This window comes from Lissotriton helveticus, chromosome 11, assembly GCF_964261635.1.
Source record: "Lissotriton helveticus chromosome 11, aLisHel1.1, whole genome shotgun sequence".
Classification (NCBI taxonomy): Eukaryota; Metazoa; Chordata; class Amphibia; order Caudata; family Salamandridae; genus Lissotriton; species Lissotriton helveticus.
In genome coordinates this window covers 650,672,289-650,697,155 of record NC_136072.1, presented here as the reverse complement: position 1 = coordinate 650,697,155, position 24,867 = coordinate 650,672,289, and the positions used below count along the sequence as shown (strand labels likewise).

General features: G+C 39.8%; 1 protein-coding gene across 1 annotated transcript in view; it reads left to right on the top strand.

The window, feature by feature from the left end:
• LOC144791736 (thiamine transporter 2-like) overlaps positions 1-24,867 on the top strand; it is a 233,102-nt gene that overhangs the window by 104,808 nt on the left and 103,427 nt on the right. The window contains exon 3 of the mRNA XM_078666504.1: positions 12,918-13,749. Coding sequence (XP_078522630.1) covers positions 12,918-13,749 — 832 coding nt within the window. The remainder of the gene's footprint in view (positions 1-12,917; positions 13,750-24,867) is intronic.

Sequence of the window (24,867 nt, the reverse complement as noted above, 5' to 3'; positions counted from 1 at the left end):
TCCTTTGTTGTTGTTGTTATAGTTGCGTGTCCTTTTCACATATTCCTTCTTTTTTCTTTAGAGTCTTTCTCTGTCTTCTTATAGTGCCCCATCTGTCCTCTTACTCTCTTTTTCTTCTTATACTCTTTCTTCTCTCCTCATATTTCCATCTTTCTCTTCATACTCTCCCTTACCTATGGATACTTTACAGTTTATTCATACTTCCTTCATCCCGTTATATTACAGTGTCTGTTTATACTCCCGTTTTTGGTTATATTTTCCTTTGTTTCATACTTCTTCCTCTCTTGTTGTAAGTACTTTTATTTTCATAGTCCCACGTTTCTTGTCATAATGCTGCCTTGGTTGTTATAAGTAATAGTATAGAAAATTTCATATATTTATTTGTGTAATGTTATATATATTTTTTTTTATAGATTCTGTCTATCAATACTTAAAAAAACTGTATCATGCCTACCAAAAGTCAGAGAAGGAAACAATGAAAGAAAGGTGTTTATTTGAAGAGAAGTCATCCACAAGATTTTCATGAAGAACCATGTGTTAAGAAAAAGAAAAAAAGTGCTGGTAAGAGAAGGAACACATTTGTGAGGAACATATTAAAGACTGTGGGCCAGATGTAGGTAGGCTTTTACCGGGTGGTAACGGCCGAATTCGGCCGTTACCACCCGGTAAAAGCAATTTGACATGTAGGTCCCTGTAATTTACAGACTCGGTAAATTTACCGGTAGGTAAATTTACCGAGTATGTAAAATACCGAGTCGGTATCATTACTGATTCCGGACAATTGGTATGTAGGTGGGACTCTTCTGAGTCCCACAAGCAGTACCACATCGGTATTTTACCATCAAATACTACTTGATGGTAAAATACCGTTTCTGGTGTGCATGCACATGTGTGCATGCACACCTATGCCATATGACAGGCAGACCTGCCCTTAGGGCAGGTATGCCTGCCACATGGCACCCGAGCCCTCTTTTGGGGGTGCCAGAGGGTGTCAAAGTGACACCCCCTGCACCCTTGTGACAGTCGGTATTTTCCGATGTGGTAAATACCGACCGGTATATGCCCAATCAATCCTATGGGCTTCAAAGCCCATAGGAATGCATGGGCATTAACTGGTCGGTATTTACCACATCGGAAATTACCGACTGTTTCCGATTCGGTAATTGCACATCTGCAATTACCTACATCTCGGTATTTTTATTTTCCGACCTCTTAAATACCGAGTCGGTATGACTCGGTATTTAAGAGGTCGGTAAATAAAAATTACCTACATCTGGCCCTGTGAGTAGTGTTGACAAAGGGAAAAATGGTATTAGTGTGTCTGCAACGAAAAAGAAAAAGAAGAACAAAGTGAACAATCATGGAAAGTCAACTGCAAAAAAAATAGTGTATAGTAAAAGGAGGAAAAATCAATTTATCGAAATTAGAAAAAAAATGTTTTATAACAGAGTTGTTTCAAATTTAATTAAAGAAAATAAGGGTTTTAAAAAACAAATTATAAAAAGAAGAAAGGTATAGAAAATATATTTTAGAAAGCTTTGGAATTGAAAACACAATTGTTTGTTTTAGTAATCAATAGAATTCAATCACTAGATAAGCCAATCCATTTAATGAAGGCCAAAAGTAAGTGGAGAATAGTAATTAACAGAAGTAATTTTTGTGAGTTTTTTTGGGGTGAATGGAAACATAGTTCAAGTTCTGAGCCTTTTTCTGATGAAGAAAGTTATTTTCAGAGTAATGATTTGTTGCATGCAGTTGACACTAGTGGTTGTGCTTATGAGGTTAGACATGGTTGTCCTATTGAGAAAGAGAAAATTGTTTCTAGAAATGCAGGAGGTGTTATCTGATGACGTTTTAGGGAGACGTCCTAAAGCTCCAGTGTACACTTGGAATTGTAGTAGTATTTGCAATGTACGGCAAGAATCTATTGATTTTTTACGCAATTTCTTACGTAACTATACTAAGAAAAGTGTTAAACAAAATATTAAGATGTTGCAAGGACTAGACCCTTGCAGAGTGAGAGAAAATACTGGTTTGCAAGGTCATTCTCTGGCTTGTCTTTCTAAAAAAGTATGTCGAAGTGTTTTTCACCATTTCAGGATGTTAGCAGTACATCATTCTGAAATGAGGAAACTAGTCAGAAGATTGTATTATGCAAAAAGTCCAGCGCTAATGTTAAAAAAGTTGAACAGTGCTCTTTTGCATGGATTTGTATCAAGTGTAAAGAACGTTTGTGATGAAATTGAGGTTAGTTATTTTGGTCCTGAGGAAGACAGTGCAGAAATTGAGATATTAATAGAAGGAAATGTAGAAGAGAATGTACAACATTGTAGTACAGAAAATTAGGAGCAAGAAATTACAAAGTTTAAGATGATTTCAGGTGAAAGGCCAAATTATTGTTGTGTGTGTTGTCGACGAACTCGTTATAAAAATCAGACCAGGACTGTTGATCTGTATTTAAAAAGTGAAAAGGAAAATAATAATGAGTGGAAGGATTTTGCAACTTATTTGTTGGTAGAGAATTGTTTTAATTTGGGTTCTGATCAGCGTATTTGTAAATATTGTTATAACAAATTAGACGAGAACAAAATGCCTACTAGAGCTGTGCATAATATTCTTGAGTTGGTAAATATTCCTCCTGAACTGATGCATTTAAATACCTATGAGTCTATTCTTATTCAATGTGTGCATCCATTTCAGGCTATTGTTCGTATCAAGCCTAAGACAGGAAAATTGCTTCCTTCTCATTCACAGAGAGGATTAAAGGGAAGAGTTGTATATTTGCCTCTAGATTTAAAGACAAATATTGAAACAATGTGTGTAGAAAAGGTAGAGGATGAACCTTTAGTTATTCTTGTTAATGGCGTTCCTACTAAGAGTAAGAAAATCTGGCAAGAATTAGTGAATGTTAGGAAAGTGAAAAAGGCAACGTTGTATATGGTAAAAAATAATCAATAGTACAGAAATGTGTATGTGAGAGAAGAAGAAATAATTTTAAAAGAAGATAGTGACTTGCCATCTGGACAAATTGAGAAAGTGAATGTGTCCAGAAATGAAGAAATCTACGAATTTTACAGTGTTCATCCACTGCATTCTAAAGAAGTGATGGGGAATACTATAGAGTTATTTCAAATAAAATAAGCAAAAGGAAGTCCCATCAGTGTATGGGAAAAAAGCTTGGAAGCTTGTTGTTTCCCTCAATTGTTTCCCACAGAAAAAGAAGGACGATATGATGACCGACCTGTGCAGAATCCTGCATCTGAATGCCGGACATCAAGAATATATACAGTAGATCCAAGATTTCGACAATGTATTCCGTATTTGTTTCATCTTTTGTTTGAGAGTGATTTGTCTGGACTTTCGTATGCAGTAAACCATATATTGAAAACAGGTGTACATCTGCAAAATGTTTCAGCAAAGGAATTTATGGATAAAGTACTGCAGAAAGATAATGTTTTGGAATCTCAGCTAATTAATCTCATGGCCTGTCAGTGTGATACTAATGAGTACTGGTACCGTCGACATGGAGAACTGAAATGTATGCTAAGGAACTTAGGAACTCCTACATGGTTCCTTACTCTAAGCTGTGCTGAATATGCTTGGGATGATTTACTTCAATTTCTTCGAGAGGCAAATCCAAATATACTAAATATTGAATACAAGACACTTGGAGAATTGTGCTCTTTGGATCCAGTTAATGTATGCAGGTATTTCATTCATAGATTTGAAGCTAAGATGTCTTTTATCACCAATAAAAAAATCCTCCTCTTGGAGAGGTTCTGGACTTCTTTTGGAGAAAGGAGTATCAAGCAACAGGTGCTCCTCACATACACATGCTAATATGGATAAAAGATGCTCCCAAATTTGGAACAGACTCAGATGATACTGTGTTGTCTTTTATTGAAGAATATGCTACATGTGATATACCCAAAAGTACACAAGATAATGGCTTAAGACAACAAGTCTTACGATTCCAAAGCCATCGTTGTGGGAAATACTGTCGTCGAAAGTACAAATCTAAGGACAAATTCTACACCAAATGCCGTTTTGCATTTCCACGACCTGTAATATCAAAAGGAAGAGTGAACAGTTTTATGTCATCTTTGCGACATACTATCACAAGAAAGTCTCCAAATAATTCCTACAACTTAAGAAGAAATGGAGAGTCAAAATATATAAATGCCTATAACCCAGTCATTTTGTCCATGTGGAATGCTAATATGGATATTCAATATGTTGCGGACAATTCCATTGCTGTTGCTCGATATGTAACATCCTACATAGCAAAATCAGAAAAGACGGAATTGAAGGAAATGTGGGAAGAGATTTCCCATGAGAAGAGTCTAAGTAAGAAGTTATATACTTACAGTTTGAAGATGTTAGCTCATCGAGAAATTGGAGCGTATGAATGCTCAGATCGGTTATCATCTGCAAGTCTATATTCCAAATCTAGAAGAATCATTTGGGTGAGTCTAGGTATTGCTGCAACACGAAACTGAGTTCTTAAATCTGTACAAGAAATTGAATATTTAGCTGAAAAAGAGCCAGAAATTACAGATATTGTGAAAACAAACATGTTGGATACATATTATCCAAATAGAAGTCATCATCTTGAGAACATTTGTCTCTATGAAGTGCTGCAAAACTATATTTTTAAACGAAATATTACCGAAAACATTAATAATGGTATGTATGCCATTATTGGTTCTGAAGGATGTCTGGTGAAACAAAGAAAAGGACATTTGATTAATCACCTTAAACTGAGTTGCGGAACACCTGACAAAAGGGAATTTTACTATTTAGCTCTTTTGCAACTTTTCAAGCCATGGCGTTCAGAATTGGAATTACTTGGAGATTTCGAGAGCTATGAAGATTCCTTCAATGCAACTAAAGATACTATAGAATGTCCTGTTTTTGCTAATTATGTGAAAATGTTGAATGACGAAATTGAGCAAGAAGGTAGAATTGCAGCTGAGATTGCTAGAGACAGTTCTCAAGACATTCAAGCTTCTGCTCCATTGAGTCAGGACCCACTAGGAGAAGCAATTGTTCTAAATGAAGCAGCAACTGCTATGGAAGAGGTGAAAACAGCAATGTATCAAGGTCAAAAAGATATAACAAACTTAGGAAACTTGGAAGAACAACAAAATCTTGAGCAGAAAGAAATATATGAGCAAGTGAGAGAACAGATTGACCATGGATTACTTCATGAAAAGAAAGAGTGCTCATGCTCATCATTTGAATCTATCCGAATGTACATGAGTGGACAAGCTGGAACAGGCAAAAGTTTTTTAATTAAAGTAATTACAACGTTTCTACTGAAAACAACTGAGTCGGATTTATCTTGTGTTGTCACTGCTCCAACTGGATTAGCAGCCCACAATATTAAAGGAATTTCTTTACATCGTTTATTAATGCTACCAGTAGAGCATGGAAATAAATTAGAATACCACAAGCTATCTGGAGAAGCTTCTTGTGAAGTTTCAAGAGTCTTGAGGAAAATGAAAATTCTCATTATTGATGAGGTAAGCATGGTATCAAACGTACTGCTTGCTTTTGTGCATTTAAGAGTACAGCAAATTCTTAAAACAGAGTATGACGAATTATTTGGAGGAAAACACGTCATAGTTTTTGGAGATCTTCTACAACTTACTCCTGTAAAAGCACAGCCAGTGTTTATAACACTGTCGCATGAAGATACCAGAAAGTCTTTGGGGAGCATTGGAAATTTAAACATTTGGTCATATTTTGAGTATAAGGAACGTATTACAAATATGCGACAGGCAAATGATGCTGATTATGGAACTATTCTTCAAGATATAAGAATTGGAAAAATGACTGAACATGGCAAACAAACTTTACAGAGACAATTACTTTCCAATTTGTTTCCAAATGAAAATATTGTTCCAGAGAAAATATACATGAGAATTGCAGAAAACAAATCTGTAATCTGCTTAAGGCCAACACTACGTGAATGTTCTATATTCAATTAAGAAATGTTAAAGTTGGAAAATGAAGAAATTATAAAATTGGAAGCTATTGATAAAATAGAACATGAAGGAATCACTATTATTTTGACTGAAAAGTTGAAGAGGAAATTGGATTCTTTAGAGAAATCGATAAGTAAAACTGCTGGTTTAGAAAAGAATTTGTATGCATGTGTAAACTAGGGTAATTTTACGACGTAATTTGAATGTGGAATAAGGTCTAGTAAATGGAGCAATGGGTAAAATTGTTGATTTTGTTAATTATGTAAATAGAGATGGGATTGAATTTTTGAAAATCAAATTTGATGAAATTGCTGAAGTACAACAATTTAGTCGGTGTTCATCTCGGTTTTTGCTTGTGAAAGATTTGTATGTACGCAGAAAACAGTTTCCTGTTTGTTTGACATATGCGGTGACCATTCATAAATCTCAAGGTTTAAGTGTGGATAGTGCTTTAATGATATGAATATTGGAAGTACCGTGTTTAAAGAGGGTATGGCATATGTTGCTTTGTCTCGAGTCAGAACTTTATCTGGATTGTACTTGATTGATTTTGATGAGACAAAGGTCAGTGCAGGTGCAAATTGTGTGAAAGATTATAATAGGTTAAGAAGAGAATATGCACCCAATTTAGGTCAATATTCAGTATTTGAAAAGTGTGTGGTAGGTAGAAAAAGAAGATTTGAGAATATCTGTAGTGAAACTGTAGAGAAGTTGCGCCTGCAAGCAAAAAAGAAAAAGGACAGTGTTGAAGAGAATGTTGGTTATCGGTTTGAAAATAGTTGTGGTGTCAACTGCTATGCTAATGTAGTTGTTAATGTTGTTTTTGTTCTTGAAAGTTTGCAACAGCAAGTTGTTGAAAATTGGGACGAAAGATTCTGTTCATTGTTGTATTCTGTTTATGAGAAATGTAGTAGTGATAAAAGTAAAATACAAAGTGTTTCTGCTATTCAAAATGTTTTGGACATATGATCTGGTTCTAGTCAATTTACGCAGAATATTCAGCAAGATTGTCAGGAATTTTTAATGTTTATGCTTGGTGTACTGGAAGATAAAGGTATAGATATTAAAAACCTTTTTGGCCTTTCTTATAAATGGCAACATGACTGTCAAAATTGTTTGTTTACATGTAGTACTAACATAGACACTGAAAGATTCATATATATGACTTTACCTGACTGTGAATCAGTGTCTTTTAAAAATCTAATTAGAGGAGCAAGTCAAACATGGAGTGTAGCCAATGTAAATCAGAAATGTCATCAACATTGTTTATACAAAGATATGGACAGTATGTAATTTTAATGCTGCAACGTTGTAGAGCTGATAGAAGGAAATTGGAAACTTTAATAAATAGCTGGTCAAGTTTCAATATCAGGAAGAACTTTTGTAGCTGTTGCAATTATTTTTCATGATGGACCTTCTACAACATCTGGACATTACACTGTTTATTTAAAATGTCTGAAAGGTTGGATACACTGTAATGATAGTCAATTAGTTTTTAAGCAACGTTTGCCTAAAGAGTTACCAAATTCTTACCTGATATTTTTAAAAGAAAACATTTTAAGTTCAAAATGTGGCCTTTAGGATTACTGCTGTTAAGGTACATTAGTCTGGTGTTGTAGAGTATTTTGTAAGTCAGGGTGAGGAGGTTGAAGATGATCCTCTTGTTGATATTGAGGCAGTGTAGGTGTATTAGGTGGTGTGTGATGTGGCTGCAGCAGGGAACATTCATAATCAGTCAGGTGGTGGTCTTTTGGATTTGATGTAGTTGTTGTAGGTGTTTGGCTGGAATTCATGTGTAGAGTGTTTTGCCACAGTGTAGTCTGCTGCTGATGAGGGACTGTGTCACTGTTCTTCTTTTGGTAAGGATCCACTTGTAAATGTTGCGGAGCATGTGGAGGGTGTTATGGCAGAACGAAGAGACGTGTAGACTTGCTTACACATGGAGAGGTAGGAGTTTAGGATGAATCCTAGGTTGTTGACATGGTTGGTAGGTGTTGGTACTGTCCACAGTGTAGTGAGCTAGCAGGAGTCGTCCGAGACTGAGGGGGTGGGTCTGAGGATGAGTACTTTCACTTTGTGCGACTTCATGTTTAGAGAGCTGCTCTTTATGTAGTTGGTGATGTCCTTCATTGTGTGGTGGAGGTTGTTTTTGGTGGTATGTGGATTCTTGGTGAGGAAGAGGATGAGCTCGGTGTCGTCGATGTAGGAGATGATGTTGAGGTTGTGATGGTCGGTTACTTGTGTGAGGGTGGCCATGTAGATGTTGAATAGCGTCGGGCTGAGGGATGAGCACTGGGAGATGGAGCAAATGGTGTCAGTGGTTTTGGATCAGAAGGCTGGGAGGCAGATGCTCAGGATTACTATTGAACAATTACCAAACTTGAGAATTTGACGCATACTATTTGGCCGTGTGGAAAAGTAAATGAAACCATAAAGGACTTGTTGTTATATATTTTGTCAGCATATATTTGTAAGTAATATTATTTACAGTGTATGAAAATTGATCATAATGTTTTGTTATGTTATGATTGTTTGAGATTTGTCATATTTACGTAATAAATTGATCTTAGAAAAAAACGTTTAAGATATGTTCTATTTCTATTTTTTAGATTGTTATTGAGAATGTTGAATGTTTTTTTAAAGAAAATATAATTGAATGACTTTTTTTTGCCGGCTGTTATGTGATGAGTACTATTGAACTCACTGTTTCTAGTGAAATTCAATGTATTCTGAGAACAGCAAAAAAGGCAAATGTAATAGTTTACAAATTATTTTGTGTTGTAAAAGATATATTGTAACTGTATTTTTTGTGTCTACCACAGATAGTTATTTTATAATATATAATTTTTTTATTATTTAATATGCTTAAGGTAAGTACAAGTTACTGTTAAAAATGGTCGATGGAATGTGCTTCAACTGAGCGGAAGTAACAAAACATGGACGGAGAAGGTAAGTGTGTAAATATCGTTTGTATCTTTTAAAGATATTTTAAAAAATTATATACTGAGTGTACCTGTCAGAACCCCTCCTCAATCAGTGGATACGATAATGACTTATCTATATCCTAGCTGCTGCAGGAGGTCTAGTCATTTACCACACACCTGTGGGGAATCCTTGGTGAGGTACGCGCTCCCTAATGAGTGCACACTTCACCTAACACGTTCCTGAGTTCAGACCCGTTTTCAATTGCTTCATAGTTATTCCTGAAGAGAAAGCACAAATATTTGTGAGAGAGTTAAAGAACGTTCCCGGTTAAACTTACCTTAGTTATCGTGCCCGCAACTAGAATTCAGCTTCCGAGTTGGAAGAAGCCTGCACATTGCACAGCGGTTGATTTTCCCGTCGCGGCTCCTTCAGGGCAGACGGAGTCAGTCGTGTTCAGCACCTAAAGAGCAGAGAGAACAAGAAACCATACAAGAAACCTAAGTTATAACTTATAGTTGACATAGGTATATTCTTGGAAAATAATCATATGACAAATTAAAGAGTGACGAAACTTACCTGACATTATAGAGAATATTAAATATATTCACTCGATGTATTTTCTCTAACCTAAAACAAGAAATGATAACATTCGTGATAAGCAAGGTCTTAAGGGAAAAAAACATATTGAGAAAGAAATACCAGAAACACGGTTGAATTAAGAAGGAACATTAGTGAAAAACACAAGATATTCAAGGATTGACAGAATAGATAACAAGCAACTGCGTAAAGAAAGGTTCGAAGAAGAACACAAGGCAATTAATAATATAAAAATTAGACAATAAACTGAGAGGCCTAGGTTAATGACTGTTACGTAATTATAGGTTATAAGCAGTGAGAAAAATATAGAACTGCAAGCTACAAGGTTGCAGATAAATACTAGAGGAGAGGCTAGTTCGAAAGTTGAAGGGGTAGGTAATTAGTAGGGTTAGACTAAGTTATAGATGAGGAATAGAGATAGAGTAAACACATGAAATATTCAAAAAGTAGTGTGATAATGATGCCTAAATATACACATATACACAGTGTTATTCTGGACAATGAATAGTATCTTTTGCATTTTACTAAAACACATTTACTATTTTGGAATGGGTAAGGTGAATAGACATATTCTACATTTTTTAGTAGTGTATTTTACTATAATAGCTTGAGTCTTTTCCTATAGTCATAAGCAGTGGCTGGTTTCAAAATTTAAGAAAAGCTGAGAACAGGATATCTTTATAAGTAATTATATTTATATAACTTTGCAAAGGACTAAAACTTTACTAATAGAATGTTATTAGATAATAGTATTTATATAGTATTTTTTGTAGTCCAAAATTGGTGAAAACGGAGTTTTGTACAATATATTACGAAAAGTGATAAAATTAACTGTTTATATTTTTATACAAGGAGCAAGAACATAAAGGAAACATTATGGAAAGAGAACAGCCTCATAGTGAGGAGATTTTGGATATTACCTTGAGTATAATTGAAGAGCTAATCGTATCTGTCACAGGCAATGAGAGTGAAGAAGGCGAAATTAGTGCTGCAGACATGAGGTGTGATTTCGAATACGAAAGCTTTGATGGAGATTTTATGGAAGTATTAAATTATGTTGAAATTTTAGAACAACTTAATTCAGAAACTGCTAATGAGGGAATTGATCTGAATGACATATCTGATGAACTTGTATTGGAATGTGTGTTAAATTATGAGATGTTACAAGAATAATTATTATTTTTTTTTAAATAAAGGTTTGAGCACTATTTACTAATGAACTTATTGTACTAAAAGTGAAGCACTTATAGATTCAGTTATATATTCTTTAAATGTTTGTATTGATTTAAAATATGCAAAGTGGGTCTGAGGGTATGGATTGCTTAAAATCCGTTTGGAGTATACATGCAGTCTTGTATGCACCTGCAAACTTGTGTTTTATGCCTTCAATTCCCTAGTCTGTATCCTTAGAGTTCCTCCAAACACTCTGACACAGCTGTTTTAGTATTGTAGTGAGCCAGTCAGCAGTATGTTCTTTTCCATTGTACCATGGTAAAACTGAACCTGTAATAAATTTAGTGAGGAACTTTCTTTGCAGAACTGTACCGATCCAGTCACTATCTAGATACTCATGGATTAAAAGAGGTCTTAGTTCATAGAGTGTTTTAAACCCCTTCAGACTGTGCATGCACGGTTCTATGCACCAGCAAACTTATGTTTTATACGTTCAGTTCCTCAATGTGTATCCTTACACTTCGAGCAAACATTCTCACACTACTGTTTCAATATTGTAGTGAGCCATTCAGCAGTATGTGTTTATCTGTATAGTGTGGTAGAACTGAGGCTGTTATAAATTCGATCAGGCTCTTTCCTTGCAGAACTGTAATCATCCACTCACTACCTAAGTAGTCATACATTAAAATAGTTCTTAGGGCATAGACTGCTTCAAACCCTTATAGACTATGTATGCAGTCTTCTATGTACTTGCAAATGTGTATTTTATGCGTTCAATTTACCAGTTTGTATCCTTACACTTCCACCAAACACTCTGTCACTGTTGTTTTAGTTTTTTAGTGACTCATTCATCGATATGTAGTAATTCATTCACTACATTAAAACACTAATGGGCACATATACAATAACTGGCATATCCCCAGGAATATGTCAGTTATTGTACTCCGTGACACCACCACCATGGATGCGCCGTATTTACAATGCGGTGTACCATGGGACAAAAATGGCACATATATGTGATGTATCTGTGCTGTAAAGGTGGTGCATTGTTTGAGTTATGTTGCAAGTGCAACACATGTGCAGCAATGCTCTGGGGGCCCTATGCTCAGACTGCTGTGTCAATCCTTACACCTGCTTCAAGGTAGTGCAGGGTTTTGACACAGCATGAGCCCAAAAGTGACAAAGTGAAATCTTGTAGATTTTAGTTAGCCACTTTTAGGAGGTGTTCCTGCGCCAGAACGCCCCCCATGTAGGAATGTCTCCTTCTGGTACAGAGATTTACAATGTTACGCACCTCCCAGATACGTCACATTCTAAATACCACATACCATGGCGCATCTTTTGCACCACCGCTTCATCAGAAAAGTGATGCAACGGCGGTGTAAAAGAGGCACAGGGGTGTTGTAAATCTGCCCCTAACAAACACTTACAAATTCATCCAGGCAGTTTCACTAGCAGTGTATTCTTTTTGAATTTACTTTGTTATTATTTTACATTAAAAATATGAAATGAAACTTTAAAAATAAAATAAGTATAAGTAATTATAATAAAAATGTAGGAAATTACTATAAAAAAGAAAGTAATATAATAGTTAGTACATTTTAAAATTATCATTTACAAAACCTCTATAGTTAGGAATTAGCATTTAAAAAACCTTAGAAATTCACAAAAAAAAACATAGGTTTCACACATGTTATAGTTATCTGGACATTTCTCTCATACAAAACCATTGAAATTCCCCTGTTATAGTTAGTTCAGCTAACTATAACTCACGCGCCCGCAATGCACTGCTGATGATGTCACATATTACATCACTCATGACATGGTCAGTGACATCACCTTGCGCCGTCGGTTCCCAACTTTTAATATGGGAAAAAGTAACGTACCAGCAGCACAAGGGGCTTATAAATAAACACTTCTATAAGTAGCTTGCGGTGTACTGGTTAGGTCTATCTAGGTTAGGTGTATGTAGTTCATGTGAAATTTTTGTCTTTACATATGTTGGGGTGCTCATTCACCTGTGTTCTCTTTGTGTTTAGCGTTTGTGTGGATCTGCTGTGTGTATTTGTGTGTGTGTGTTTTCCGAAAATGGATGCACTAAAGTTTGTCTATATCTGTATTTAATGTATGTAAGAGTGTTAGATGTGTCTGATATCTGTATGTGTGTGCTACACACGTTTCACAATCATGTTGAATAAATCATAATACAACTCTTTATTATCTCCTCAACAGGTTACAAATCAGATATTTCCCGTTTGGACATATTCCTATCTGGCGCTGTTATTTCCTGTATTTCTGCTTACTGACTATTTGAGATACAAGCCCGTCATTATTTTGCAGGGAATTAGCTTCATAACTGCGTGGTTGATTTTGTTATTTGCCAGCGGAGTCCCTGCCATGCAGGTAATGGAGTTTGTCTATGGCCTAGTTACAGCCACTGAGATAGCCTACTATGCCTATATTTACAGTGTTGTCAGTTCTGATCATTATCAGAGAGTAACAAGCTACTGCAGAAGCATCTCCTTGATTGGCTACACAGCTGGATCAGTGATAGGACAACTTCTGGTGTCCTTAGGAGGTGTTTCATATTTTTACCTAAATGTCATAAGTTTGTGCTCAGTATGCGTGGCTTTCATAGCCTCACTTTTTCTACCTATGCCCAAGAGAAGTATGTTCTTCCATAAAAAACTGTCAAGAGAAACAACGGAAACAGAAGCAAATGAAAACAAGCCTCCTCACCCCCTTACTACTAATGAAGATCAAGGGAGCCATGGTGAAAATGTCACCCCAGCAGAATTAGCCACTGCTGGAAAACTGTCAGACCAGGACACTCTCCATAGCAATAGCCACAGACATTTCTTTCGTGTGCTTCTGCAGTTGCTGATGGACTTAAAAGACTGTTACTCTACAAAGCAACTCATATACTGGTCACTGTGGTGGGCATTGGCCACAGCTGGCTATAATCAGATTTTGAACTACGTCCAGGTTCTTTGGGAACACGTCGAGCCATCACAAAACTCCACCATATACAACGGTGGAGTTGAAGCTCTTGCAACACTTTTGGGTAAGTTAATTTAGCATTGAAGTAAAGCCAGTATTTCATTTGGGACTAAATGTATTATGGGGATTTACCTGGTTTTTTCCTTTGGGTAAATGGAGTGATACGTAGGCACTGTGTAAATTTGCTGTGTAAACAAAAGACCCGATTTACAAAGATTTGCTGTGTCTGGTGGCTTTGTGGACTAACGCGTCCACTGTGTGGGCCTGTGTCTGATCTCATGAGCATATATTCAAATCCCAGTGGGCCCACTCAGCCTTTCTTCCTTCTGAGCTTGATAAAATGAGTTGGGTAACAATAAGCATCTGTTATGCAGTGGCAAAATACCCTTGGGTGAATGGTTGCTAGGCAAATACACATGACATGTTAAGATTTTGCGTCTGGGTTGCATCACTTTTTTGATGCAGCCCTATAAAAAAAATTACAAAGCCATGCAAATGTTGATTTGCATGGCTTTGTAAGAAACAGTAAAGCAACACAGTACATTGCAGGAGTTAATTGGGTGGTGCACGGGTGTTACAGTGCATCCATCTATGGTTTTTGACACAAACCCATTATTATGAAGATATATAGACTTGGGTTTACATCAAAATGGTGTGCCTGCCTGAGGCTGACGTAACAAGGAGAAATATCTGTAATTCTCCTTGTTATTTCCTCTTTGCATGTGTGCTGCATTCTGACAACAATACATGCACCATTGCGCTATGGCACAAAAGTGCCTGCATTGGCACTAGGCACCCCAGAGAGCTCCGGTGAATGGAGAGAGCAGAACTACACTATTTCTTTGAAGATATGGGGCAGTTATTCTCGCTTCAGGTGACGCAACACAGCACAGCACCTTTTCTTGCTGAGCTGTGCTGCACCAATTCTTTCTAAATATGCCCCCTAGTTCAAAAGTTTTTTTTACATGTTGATCACAGATGACGAGTGAGAACATTATAAATGCACATTGACTTTAATGGGTAATTTCACTTTTTTAGATAAAATGTTATTTTTGATTTACCAGTTTTATATTTCTTTTTCGATAGTCCTAGAGAAACTGAAACTCTCATTGTGTGCACACATGTATGGCATTTGGGAGTAGGGCCGTGCAGAAAGGCACCTTGTTGCACTGCCCTATGCTGAAGTGAAAGGGCGGGAATGCACTGTATTTACGGACAATGGTGCATTACTGTCCTTTCGGTCTGTACTTGCACCATTTTGACAGCCTAGCCAAACACATAGGCACCCTTGCACCATGGTGCAAGGGTGCCTCAGTTGCAGGCAGGATTCTTTTTGTGTAGGAAGGGACACCTTCCTGCACAAAAACACTCCTACGAGGCGTTTTCCTCTTCCAATCTGTGCTGCAGAATTTAGCACATATGGAAAGAGGAAAAAACAAGGAGAAATTAGCATATTTCTCCTTGTTACGCCTAATATTTGACGCTTCCCCAGGTTTACATTACTTTGTAAATCTGGGGCAGATAGTTTCAACCACTTGCAACACTACCCAAACAATGCCTCATATACTCAATGTAAAAATAACAGGTGATGGAAAGAATGCAGAACAATGTCATACATTCGCCCCAGTACAGAGATCTGGGCCTAAATAAATCGTTTTTTTGCTCACATGCCATTCCAGTTTGAACCCAGCCATATGCAAATCAGTCTTGACCCTGTGCCCCATGGGTACAGTCCAGCCCGAACTGCCAAGCCAGGTCCTCCCTGGACTGGAAACAAGCATCCAAGGACCGGTTTCGGGCTTTCAGCCCTCATCAGCCTGGATAGCTTGATTCCAGTGGCATGGAGAGCACGGGACTCACGTCTGAGCATACCCGTCCCACTTGGGGTGACAAATGCAAAAACAACAGGTGATGGACAGAATGCAGAACAATGTCATACATTCGCCCCAGTACAGAGATCTGGGCCTAAACCCATCGTTTTTTTGCTCACAATGCCCTTCCTGTTTGAACCCAGCCATATGCAAATCAGTCTTGACCCTGTGCCCCATGGGTACAGTCCAGCCCGAACTGCCAAGCCAGGTCCTCCCTGGACTGGAAACAAGCATCCATGGACCGGTTTCGGGCTTTTAACCCTCATCATCCTGGATAGCTTGAGTTTAGTGGCATGGAGAGCACGGGACTCACGTCTGAGCATACCAGTCCCACTCGGGGTGACAAATGCAAAAACAACAGGTGATGGACAGAATGCAGAACAATGTCATACATTCGCCCCAGTACAGAGATCTGGGCCTAAATCCATCGATTTTTTGCTCACCATGCCATTCCAGTTTTAACCCAGCCATATGCAAATCAGTCTTGACCCTGTGCCCCATGGGTACAGTCCAGCCCGAACTGCCAAGCCAGGTCCTCCCTGGCCTAGAAACAGGCATCCAAGGACCGTTTTCGGGCTTTCAGCCCTCATCAGCCTGTATAGCTTGATTCCAGTGGCATGGAGAGCAGGGGACTCACGTCTGAGCATACCCGTCCCACTCGGGGTGACAAATGCAAAAACAACAGGTGATGGACAGAATGCAGAACAATGTCATACATTCACCCTAGTACAGACATCTGGCCCTAAATCCATCGTTTTTTTGCTCACCATGCCATTCCAGTTTGAACCCATCCATATGCAAATCAGTCTTGACCCTGTGCCTCATGGGTACAGTCCAGCCTGAACTGCCAAGCCAGGTCCTCCCTGGACTGGAAACAAGCATCCAAGGACCGGTTTCGGGCTTTCAGCCCTCATCAGCCTGGATAGCTTGATTCCAGTGGCATGGAGAGCACGGGACTCACGTCTGAGCATACCCGTCCCACTCTGGGTGACAAATGCAAAAACAACAGGTGATGGACAGAATGCAGAACAATGTCATACATTCGCCCCAGTACAGAGATCTGGGCCTAAATCCATCTTTTTTTTGCTCACCATGCCATTCCAGTTTGAACCCAGCCATATGCAAATCAGTCTTGACCCTGTGCCCCATGGGTACAGTCCAGCCCGAACTGCCAAGCCAGGTCCTCCCTTGACTGGAAACAAGCATCCAAGGACCGTCCATCATCCTGGGAGTTTTGCTGTTCACCCTATGTGGGAAGGGTATGCCCAGACGTGGGTCCCGTGCTCACTAAGCCACTGGAGTCAAGCTACCCTGGCTGAAGACGGCTGATAGCCAGAAACCAGTCCTAGGATGCTTGATTCCGGTCCAGGGAAGACATGGCTTGGCAGTTCGGGCTGGACTGTTCCCATGAGGCTCAGGGTCAAGACTGATTTGCATATGGCCATGTCTGAACTGGGGTGGCTTGGTGAGCAAAATAACTATGGATTAAACCCAGATCTGTCACTGGGGGTGAATGTTTTGCCATTGTGCAACATTCCGTCCATCATATTGTGTGTTTTGCTGTTCACCCTATTTGGGAAGGGTATGCCCAGACGTGGGTCCCGTGCTCACTAATCCACTGGAGTCAAACTATCCTGGCTGAAGACGGCTAATAGCCAGAAACCGGTCCTAGGATGCTTGATTCTGGTCCAGGGAAGACATGGCTTGGCAGTTCGGGCTGGACTGTTCCCATGAGGCACAGGGTCAAGACTGATTTGCATATGGGCATGTCTGAACTGGGGTGGCTTGGTGAGCAAAATAACGATGGATTAAACCCAGATCTGTGACTGGGGGTGAATGTTTTGCCATTGTGCAACATTCCGTCCATCATCCTGTGTGTTTTTTTTTCATATACTCAATGTGGCCTCCAAATTCACTTTTGTAACAAAGTAACTTGGGAATTGTTAGACAAGTTATCACCTAAAGCTCTAGTTGTACCACAAATGATAGGTCCTACACTTGTCTGAGTAAATAGCTGTATGAATTTATATGTGTCTTGGGAGAACCTTTGTTAGTATAATCCACCACTGTCAGCCTGTCAATGGTGGTCACACCGCCATTGGACCGTGGAGGTCCGCCCACCACATTATAATGACGGGCGGATCGTTGACGGTCGGTGAGACTGACGGTCATGCATAAGACAGGCTCAAGCAGCCCATCGGGCGTTGGAGGGACTTGAATCCCTACAACAGTGGCGGTGACTGCCCAGGCACCGCTGTAGGGTTTACAGGGTCCCTTTCCGCTGGCCGATTCACGGCGGTTAACACCCCATGAAAAGGCAGGCGGAAAGGGACTTTGGGGCCCCTAGCAGGCCCTCCTTCTTACTTGCTCTCAGCCTTGTGTTTGGGGGCACCTATGGTGCCCCCCCTACATATCCCTGCACCATGTGGCAGGCACTGCATGGTGCCTGCCACATAGTGCAGGAATATGCAAAATGTGTACTTTTTGTACTGTGGCATGTGCTTAAACGTGCCACAATACAAAACATACACATTGTATCCGCTTTGAAGGCTGTTGCATCCTAATCCCTATGGGGGGATGCCAGTTGGGCAGTCCCATTTCCAAAACGATGGCAGTCGGACAAAAGTCAGACCGCCATCATAATGAGGCCCCCTATTCCCTCGAATGTCACTCTGCATATTTGGTTGTGCTACAAGCAACATGTCTTTTTGAGGAAACTCAGCATTCATTTTTAATTTGAAATTTGTATATAAAGATAAATATTTTGTGAGTCATACACTTGTGTAACTTTGAAAGGAAACTAAGGGAAACATCAGCATGGGAGTGATTGAAAGGTATTATGTGGACTAGGATGATGAAACACTAAATGCTAAGCCTTTGAATGCTGAGCTTGGTGCTTGAAATTGGCCCATGATTCACCTACTGTACAGCAATTTCCTGTTGTCCCTGACCCAAAAGATGTCCTTAGGAGGACACATGGGCATAAAAAAGAGGTTGCATTCTTTTCTCTAATGGTAAAGGATACACCCAGACACAGAGAGGATCTCTAGAATCTGTCGTGCTTGCCATTTGAGAAATGAGTCAGGACCTAAGATCAATGCATCAATAGTGCCACTGACACCAGTAGCTGTTCCATTCTAGCTGGTGGGCATTGGCATTGCTGGTCTGCTTGACACCCCTTCATCTTCGGTCAACAAGTATATCTTACTTGTGGTTGATCCTGCCACTCGATATCCAAAGGCAATTGGATAGTAGCTAAGGCACTGGTAGGAATCTTTTCAACTGTCGGATTTCCTAAGACATTGATTTGCGACCAGGAAACAAATTGTGGGGCAGATGTACAGGCCCCTATCGCCACAGGAAGTTCACTTTTTGTGATATTTCCATGGCGATAAGGGTTTTGCCTTATATACAAGGGGCAGCATTAAGGCACTTAACGTAGCTTAAGGGGGCCTTGTAAATAAGGCCCCATTTCATGCTATGCTCAGCATGGAAGGGGTGGGCTGTGGGTGTTGCGGTGGGCTTTCCACCGCAACACCCATTGATTTTGATGCTGCCTCCTATTTACAAGGGAGCGTAAATAGGAGGCATCACCAAAATTAAGACCATGGAAAACCTTGTCTTAAATTGGCAAAACAAAGGGAAATGCTATATTTCTCTTCGTTTTTGCTTTTTCCATGTGTGCTGCCTTGTGCAGCACACATGGAAAATGCAAAAAACCTTTTATTGTTAATTACAGGAAGGTCCCCCTTCCTGCACGTAAACAATCTTTAGACAAAATTACATTTTGCGACTTTCATGTGTGCCTCTTTAAGCAGCACACATAGACGTGACAAAATGGCATTTCAAGAGTGTTTATGTACAGGAAGGGGGATCTTCCTGTAAATAAACAATCTTTCCCCAGCACGCAAACACCCTTGCACTATGGTTCTAGGGTGCATGCATTGGGGCTACACTGCTAAGTGTAGCACCGGTGCAGGGGGAAATGCAAGCATGCACCATATTGTTGTAAATATGGTGCAGCCTGCATTTCAGAAGCGGCGGAGAGAGGCCTTAAACTGTGACAGCTAACGCTTCACTCCACCACTTCTGTTGTACATATCCCCCTGTATCTCCTCTTTCCTGGCAAAAATGTGGGAGCAAGCTGGTAGAACCTACCACTTCTCCATGACATAACATCTGCCAATGGTTGGTGGAAAGGTTTAATAAGACCCTTAAGAGCATGATGGAAACTCTTCCACAGGACTTCAGGAGGAAGTGGGATTACCTCCTGCCATGTCTCTTGTTCACCTGCAGAGAAATTCAATAGAAGGCAGTTGGGTCCAGTCTTTTAGAAAGTCCGTTGTGCCACTGTTAGAAATTGGGTCTCTAGTTGGCAGAGGTATGCACCCTGTCCAAATAGGAACCACAATGCTAGTCAGGGTAGGTCAGTCACACACTATAAATTATCCTGTGCTCACCATCTGGAAGCTTAGCACTGAGTAGTCAGGCCTAACATAGGAGGCAATGTGTAAAGTATTTGTGCAACACAACACGCAATATCACAATGAAAACACCACAAAACACCAGGTAAGAAAAATAGATATGAATTTTATAAATAAAACAAGACCTAAACAACAATCCAATCGACCACGCACATGAGCAGGTGATGATACATTGACATCCTCAAGTCTCAAGCAACAGGAGGCAAACAGGTCTTGGAGCTCACTCTTGATTCAAGTCAGAGTCCATCTCTCCCTCAGCAGGGTCAGAGAGCATCAGGGCAGCACAGCAGAAAAGCAGTACTTCCAGAGCAGCAGTCCAGCAGAGTGACAGTCCCTGTAGCAGCACATACGTTTTTCTAACAGATGTTCTTTACAGGCCTAGGAGTGTTTGATATGGTGAGATCAAAGACCCAGTGCTTTTACCCAGTTGTGTATTTTAAGCGGAGGTGACTCTAAAGAAGGATCTCTGAAGCGCACAGAGGGAATTTCTTCCTAGCCCTGGCTCCAGACTCATTACAGGGGATACAAGACTATGGGTAACAGTTGTGTCATTACAGGGGATAATCAGCCCTTTGTGTGGGGACAGGACACTGCCTATCCTGGTGTGTCAGCTCCTCCCGCCCATCCTGCCCAGGATGAGTCATGAGGATGCAGATAGGTACTCAAACACACCTAATATTCCTTTGTATGTGGCTGTCTAGAAGGAATGCACAAAGTCAAGACAAGTCAAGTCAAGTCAGAATTTATATAGCGCACTACATACCCAGATGTCACCCACCATAGATGTGTATTGGAGACAGGCTGCAGGACACAGAGCCTTAAGAGGAGAGAAATGCCAACTTTCTAAAAGTGTCATTTATATAAATTGTAATGTCAAATCCAAAGGGAATTTGACATTACAATTTCAAAGATATGAAACATACAGAGTTACCCCTTTGTAATCTGGAATTACAGTTTACTAGTGTAATAAGGATTACCCAATGTTAACCTATGAGAGGAGCAGACCTCACAGTAATGAAAAGTGAGTATCGGTGTTTTTCACTACCAGGACATGCAAAACTTAAATGTACATGTCCTACCTTTTACATACACAGCACTCTGCCCAATGGGCTACTAAGGGCCTACCTTATGGGTGATGTTTGAGTAATAAAAGAGGAGTTTTAGGCTTGGCAAAGGGCTATGAATGGCAAGTCAAAATGGCAGTACAACTACACACATACAGGCTCTGCAGTGGCAGGCCTGAAACACATTTAAAGGGCTGATTGTGTGGGTTGCACACTCAGTGCTGCAGGCCCACTAGTAGCATTTAATTTAAAGGCCCTGGGCACATGTAGTATACTCTATTAGGGGCTTACAGATAATTAAATATCCAAATTGTGGATAAACTAATGTTACCATGTTTAGGGAAGAAGCACATTCCCTTTAGTACTGGACAGCAGTGGTAAGGTTTTCAGAATCCTAAGGCACCAAAAAGAAGGTCAGAAGAAGAGGAGGTGGAAGACAAAATGTTTGAGTTGATCCCCTCCAAGAGGTACATTTTCCAGCAGGCACCAAGTATGTGATCCACTGACCTTAGTCAGAGAGCAGTGGGAGGAAACCTCTGAGTCACCTCAAAGGGCTGTGGTGCATTATTTGATTGGCCTTAGTAAGTTCATGGTACAATACATAAGTGAGATGAAGGCTAAACTTCAGCAACACAAGAGATGAAGGTTTAGCATGATCAGAAAGCAAAGCTGATTGGGTGCCAAAAGGGTCAGGGTTTTTTGGCTAATTTTCCCAAGAGCTTTGGATTCTAAATGGTGTGCAGCATGCAAGGTATCGCAGAAGGTTTCTGAAGTGAACTACTTGGTGAACACAGGTGGCATATGGGAGCCAAACAGTGTTGAATGTGAACCGGCCTAAGTCATACCGCAAGAGTGTTTTCACTGAACATTCTGACATTTACGGAATGTGTGAAGGAAGATAGTGAACAACGTATTGACCTATAGCACAGTGCTGATTATGATGGTCCTGTGGAAGCGGTACAACTTGCCCCTGAAAAGTACGGAAACTATAGAGAGGTAATGGATGATTTCCTCATCACGTTTTGCTTACTCTAGAATGTAACACTTGTCTGTTTGCATGACATAAATACAGGTGATAGCTTGCCAGTAAAGAAGAAGGTTTACAGGATGTCACACCAAGTCCAGGTGTGCATCAAGACATGTAGCTAATTTGGATTTAGGGGTGATTGATCATCCTGCTTTCCTTGGGCCAGTTCAGTGATAGTGATGCCTGAACAAGGACCCATACATGTATTATTTTGTGTGGACTGCTGGGCCCTCAAGTAGGTGACCAAGATACATATACACTCTTCTTTCAGAGCAAATGAGCTAGATAACCTTTTGACTGCTGCTTTCTTATTAATCCATTTATCTGACCAGTGGCTATTGGCGGATCACCTTAGTGCATAGTGCCATGGTAAAAACTGCATTCTCTATACCATTCTCCATACCAGAGGGGTTATACTAGTTTCTGATTAGACCTTTGGATTCAGGAATGTCCCTTCAACTTTTCGATGCCTCATGAACCTTGTCCTCTTATATTTGGAGTTATGTGAGACCTATCTTGTTGACACTCCCATCTTAACCAGTTTGTGGGAGGACCACCTGAGGCAGCTAGAAAAGAGTGGTCAGGATACAGGGAGCAAAAGTGACCATCAAGGTTACCAAGTGCCAAGTGTATTAGTCTACTTTGGGCATCGTGTGGGCAACAGGAAGATCCATTGGTTGGACATCAAGTTATATCTGTGTTGGAGAGGGAGGATCGCACCACCCACACCGAGGTAAGTCATTGATGGTGAAACACTGCACTCCACATTGGGGTATTAAGAACGTTTCTCCATTCTTGAATTGTGCACCTCATTTTGTCATCTTTTACTGAATGGCGTAAAATTTAGACTGATGATAAATTGTATTTATTTCCTTGCTTCTTAGAGGGATATTCTGGATTATTTCTAGATTTGTGAAGTTGCGGGTCACTTAACAATCTTCATATTCTTTGTGCATAACAAGGTATGGTTGTATGCCCATAAAAGCGGGGCGTTCATAGTAAGAAACAACACTTTGTTTTGCCCCATGCTCGCCCACCCTTACCAAGTCCATTGCAGCAATAAAACTTGTTTTCAATTCTCTCTTACTATAGTCGTCAATTGACATGGGTTTCTTGGGCTCTGGAATTAATTTGCAGCTTTTTTAGTAATGTTTGTATATATTCAAGCCACAATATATCCCTACTATCCCTACTGTTGTCTAAGGCCAAGCAGTTGAGTATTATACTCTTTGTAAACCCAGCTTCTTCGCGCGTCCGAATCCCATGCCATAATGTCAATCCTGCTGTTTTTATAAAATCACTAATATAAGGAACAGACAATTCTCTATTGGCTAAACAGTTTGTAGTAGAACTTGGAACTGCTAGTAAACGTTTTAAAAACGTATTCTCCTGCGTTTGGAGGATGGCAATATTTGCTCTCCCCCATAGTGCTGCGCCATAACATGCAGTCGAAATAGCCTTACTTCTATAAAGCGAGAGCATTTTCCTTATAGGTATATTTCCAATTTTTTTAGAGAATCTAAAAAGGCCCTCTATACTTCATATACATTTTAAATTTGATAAATTAATATGAGAGCCCCATGTACCATTTTCATTAAACAATAAACCCGAGTAGGTAAAACTCGAAACTCTCTTGATCGCGATGCCGTCCACGTAATGCTTTTTAATCATTCTTTAATTTTTGCCACAGGTCATGACAAAGGTTTTAGTTAGATTCAGTTTTAAATCCCTTTTGGTCATAGAATGGGCAAAATTCTCAATCAGGCATTGCAAACCATTTGCCGTCCTTGAGATAAGAACAGCATCATCTGCGTAAAGGAGCACGGGGATAGGGTGAGGTCCCACTCTCGGTGCATCAGTCTTAAGAATCTGTAGGCAACGGTCAACGTTGTTTATATATAGTGAGAATAAGAGGGGTGCTAAAACGCACCCCTGTCTTATCCCAAGTGTTACCCTAAAGTTGGGGGTGCGGTCGCCTTTTAAACCATACTGGGCCTCTGAGAGAATGTTATTCTCAGAGGCCCAGGTTTCTAGTCTTCCCAGTAGGACTCTCCCCATCAATTTCAATGTGGAGTCAAGGAGAGATATGGGACGATAAGACTTAGGATTTCCTCTATCCCCCTTTTTAAATATCGGGACTATAATGCTTTCAACCCAAGATGTAGGCAGTTTCCCATCAAAGGTAGCAATAAAAAAATTCAATAAATTAGATGAATAAAGAAGTTATTTCTCCACCTACATTGGTCCAGTGGACGTCTTGAAGCTGCTCACCCCATTTGTTACATGATTCTTTGATTTGGTGCACAGTGACGCCATTCAACGGCTGGCGTAGGGGTAGTCTGCACAGCGATAGTACATATAGGAACTGGCACGAGGTGCGGCATAGGAGGTCCGCCGTTGTTGCTTTGGAACTCTAGAAAGTATGTGGTATTTAGTGTAAAGGAATTATGTAGAGTGGGATTATGTGTTATGGACAGTAATTATGAGGTATGGTGTGGTAAACCCAGGTTTACTCTTCCTCATTTCCATAGAAGATAAACTATGAACTCAATGAGACTAAAAAAAGAAGGAATCACTGAGGAGCACTTTTGGACCTAGTCAGAGGTATTAGCAGGGCCACTGGAATTATGCGACTGTTTGACTGCACCAACTTTCGCACAATTATATAGTTTCTGCATTAGCCACATAATCTATCATCTGCTGCCTAATCTGCAGATTTGAAAAAAAAACCTTGTT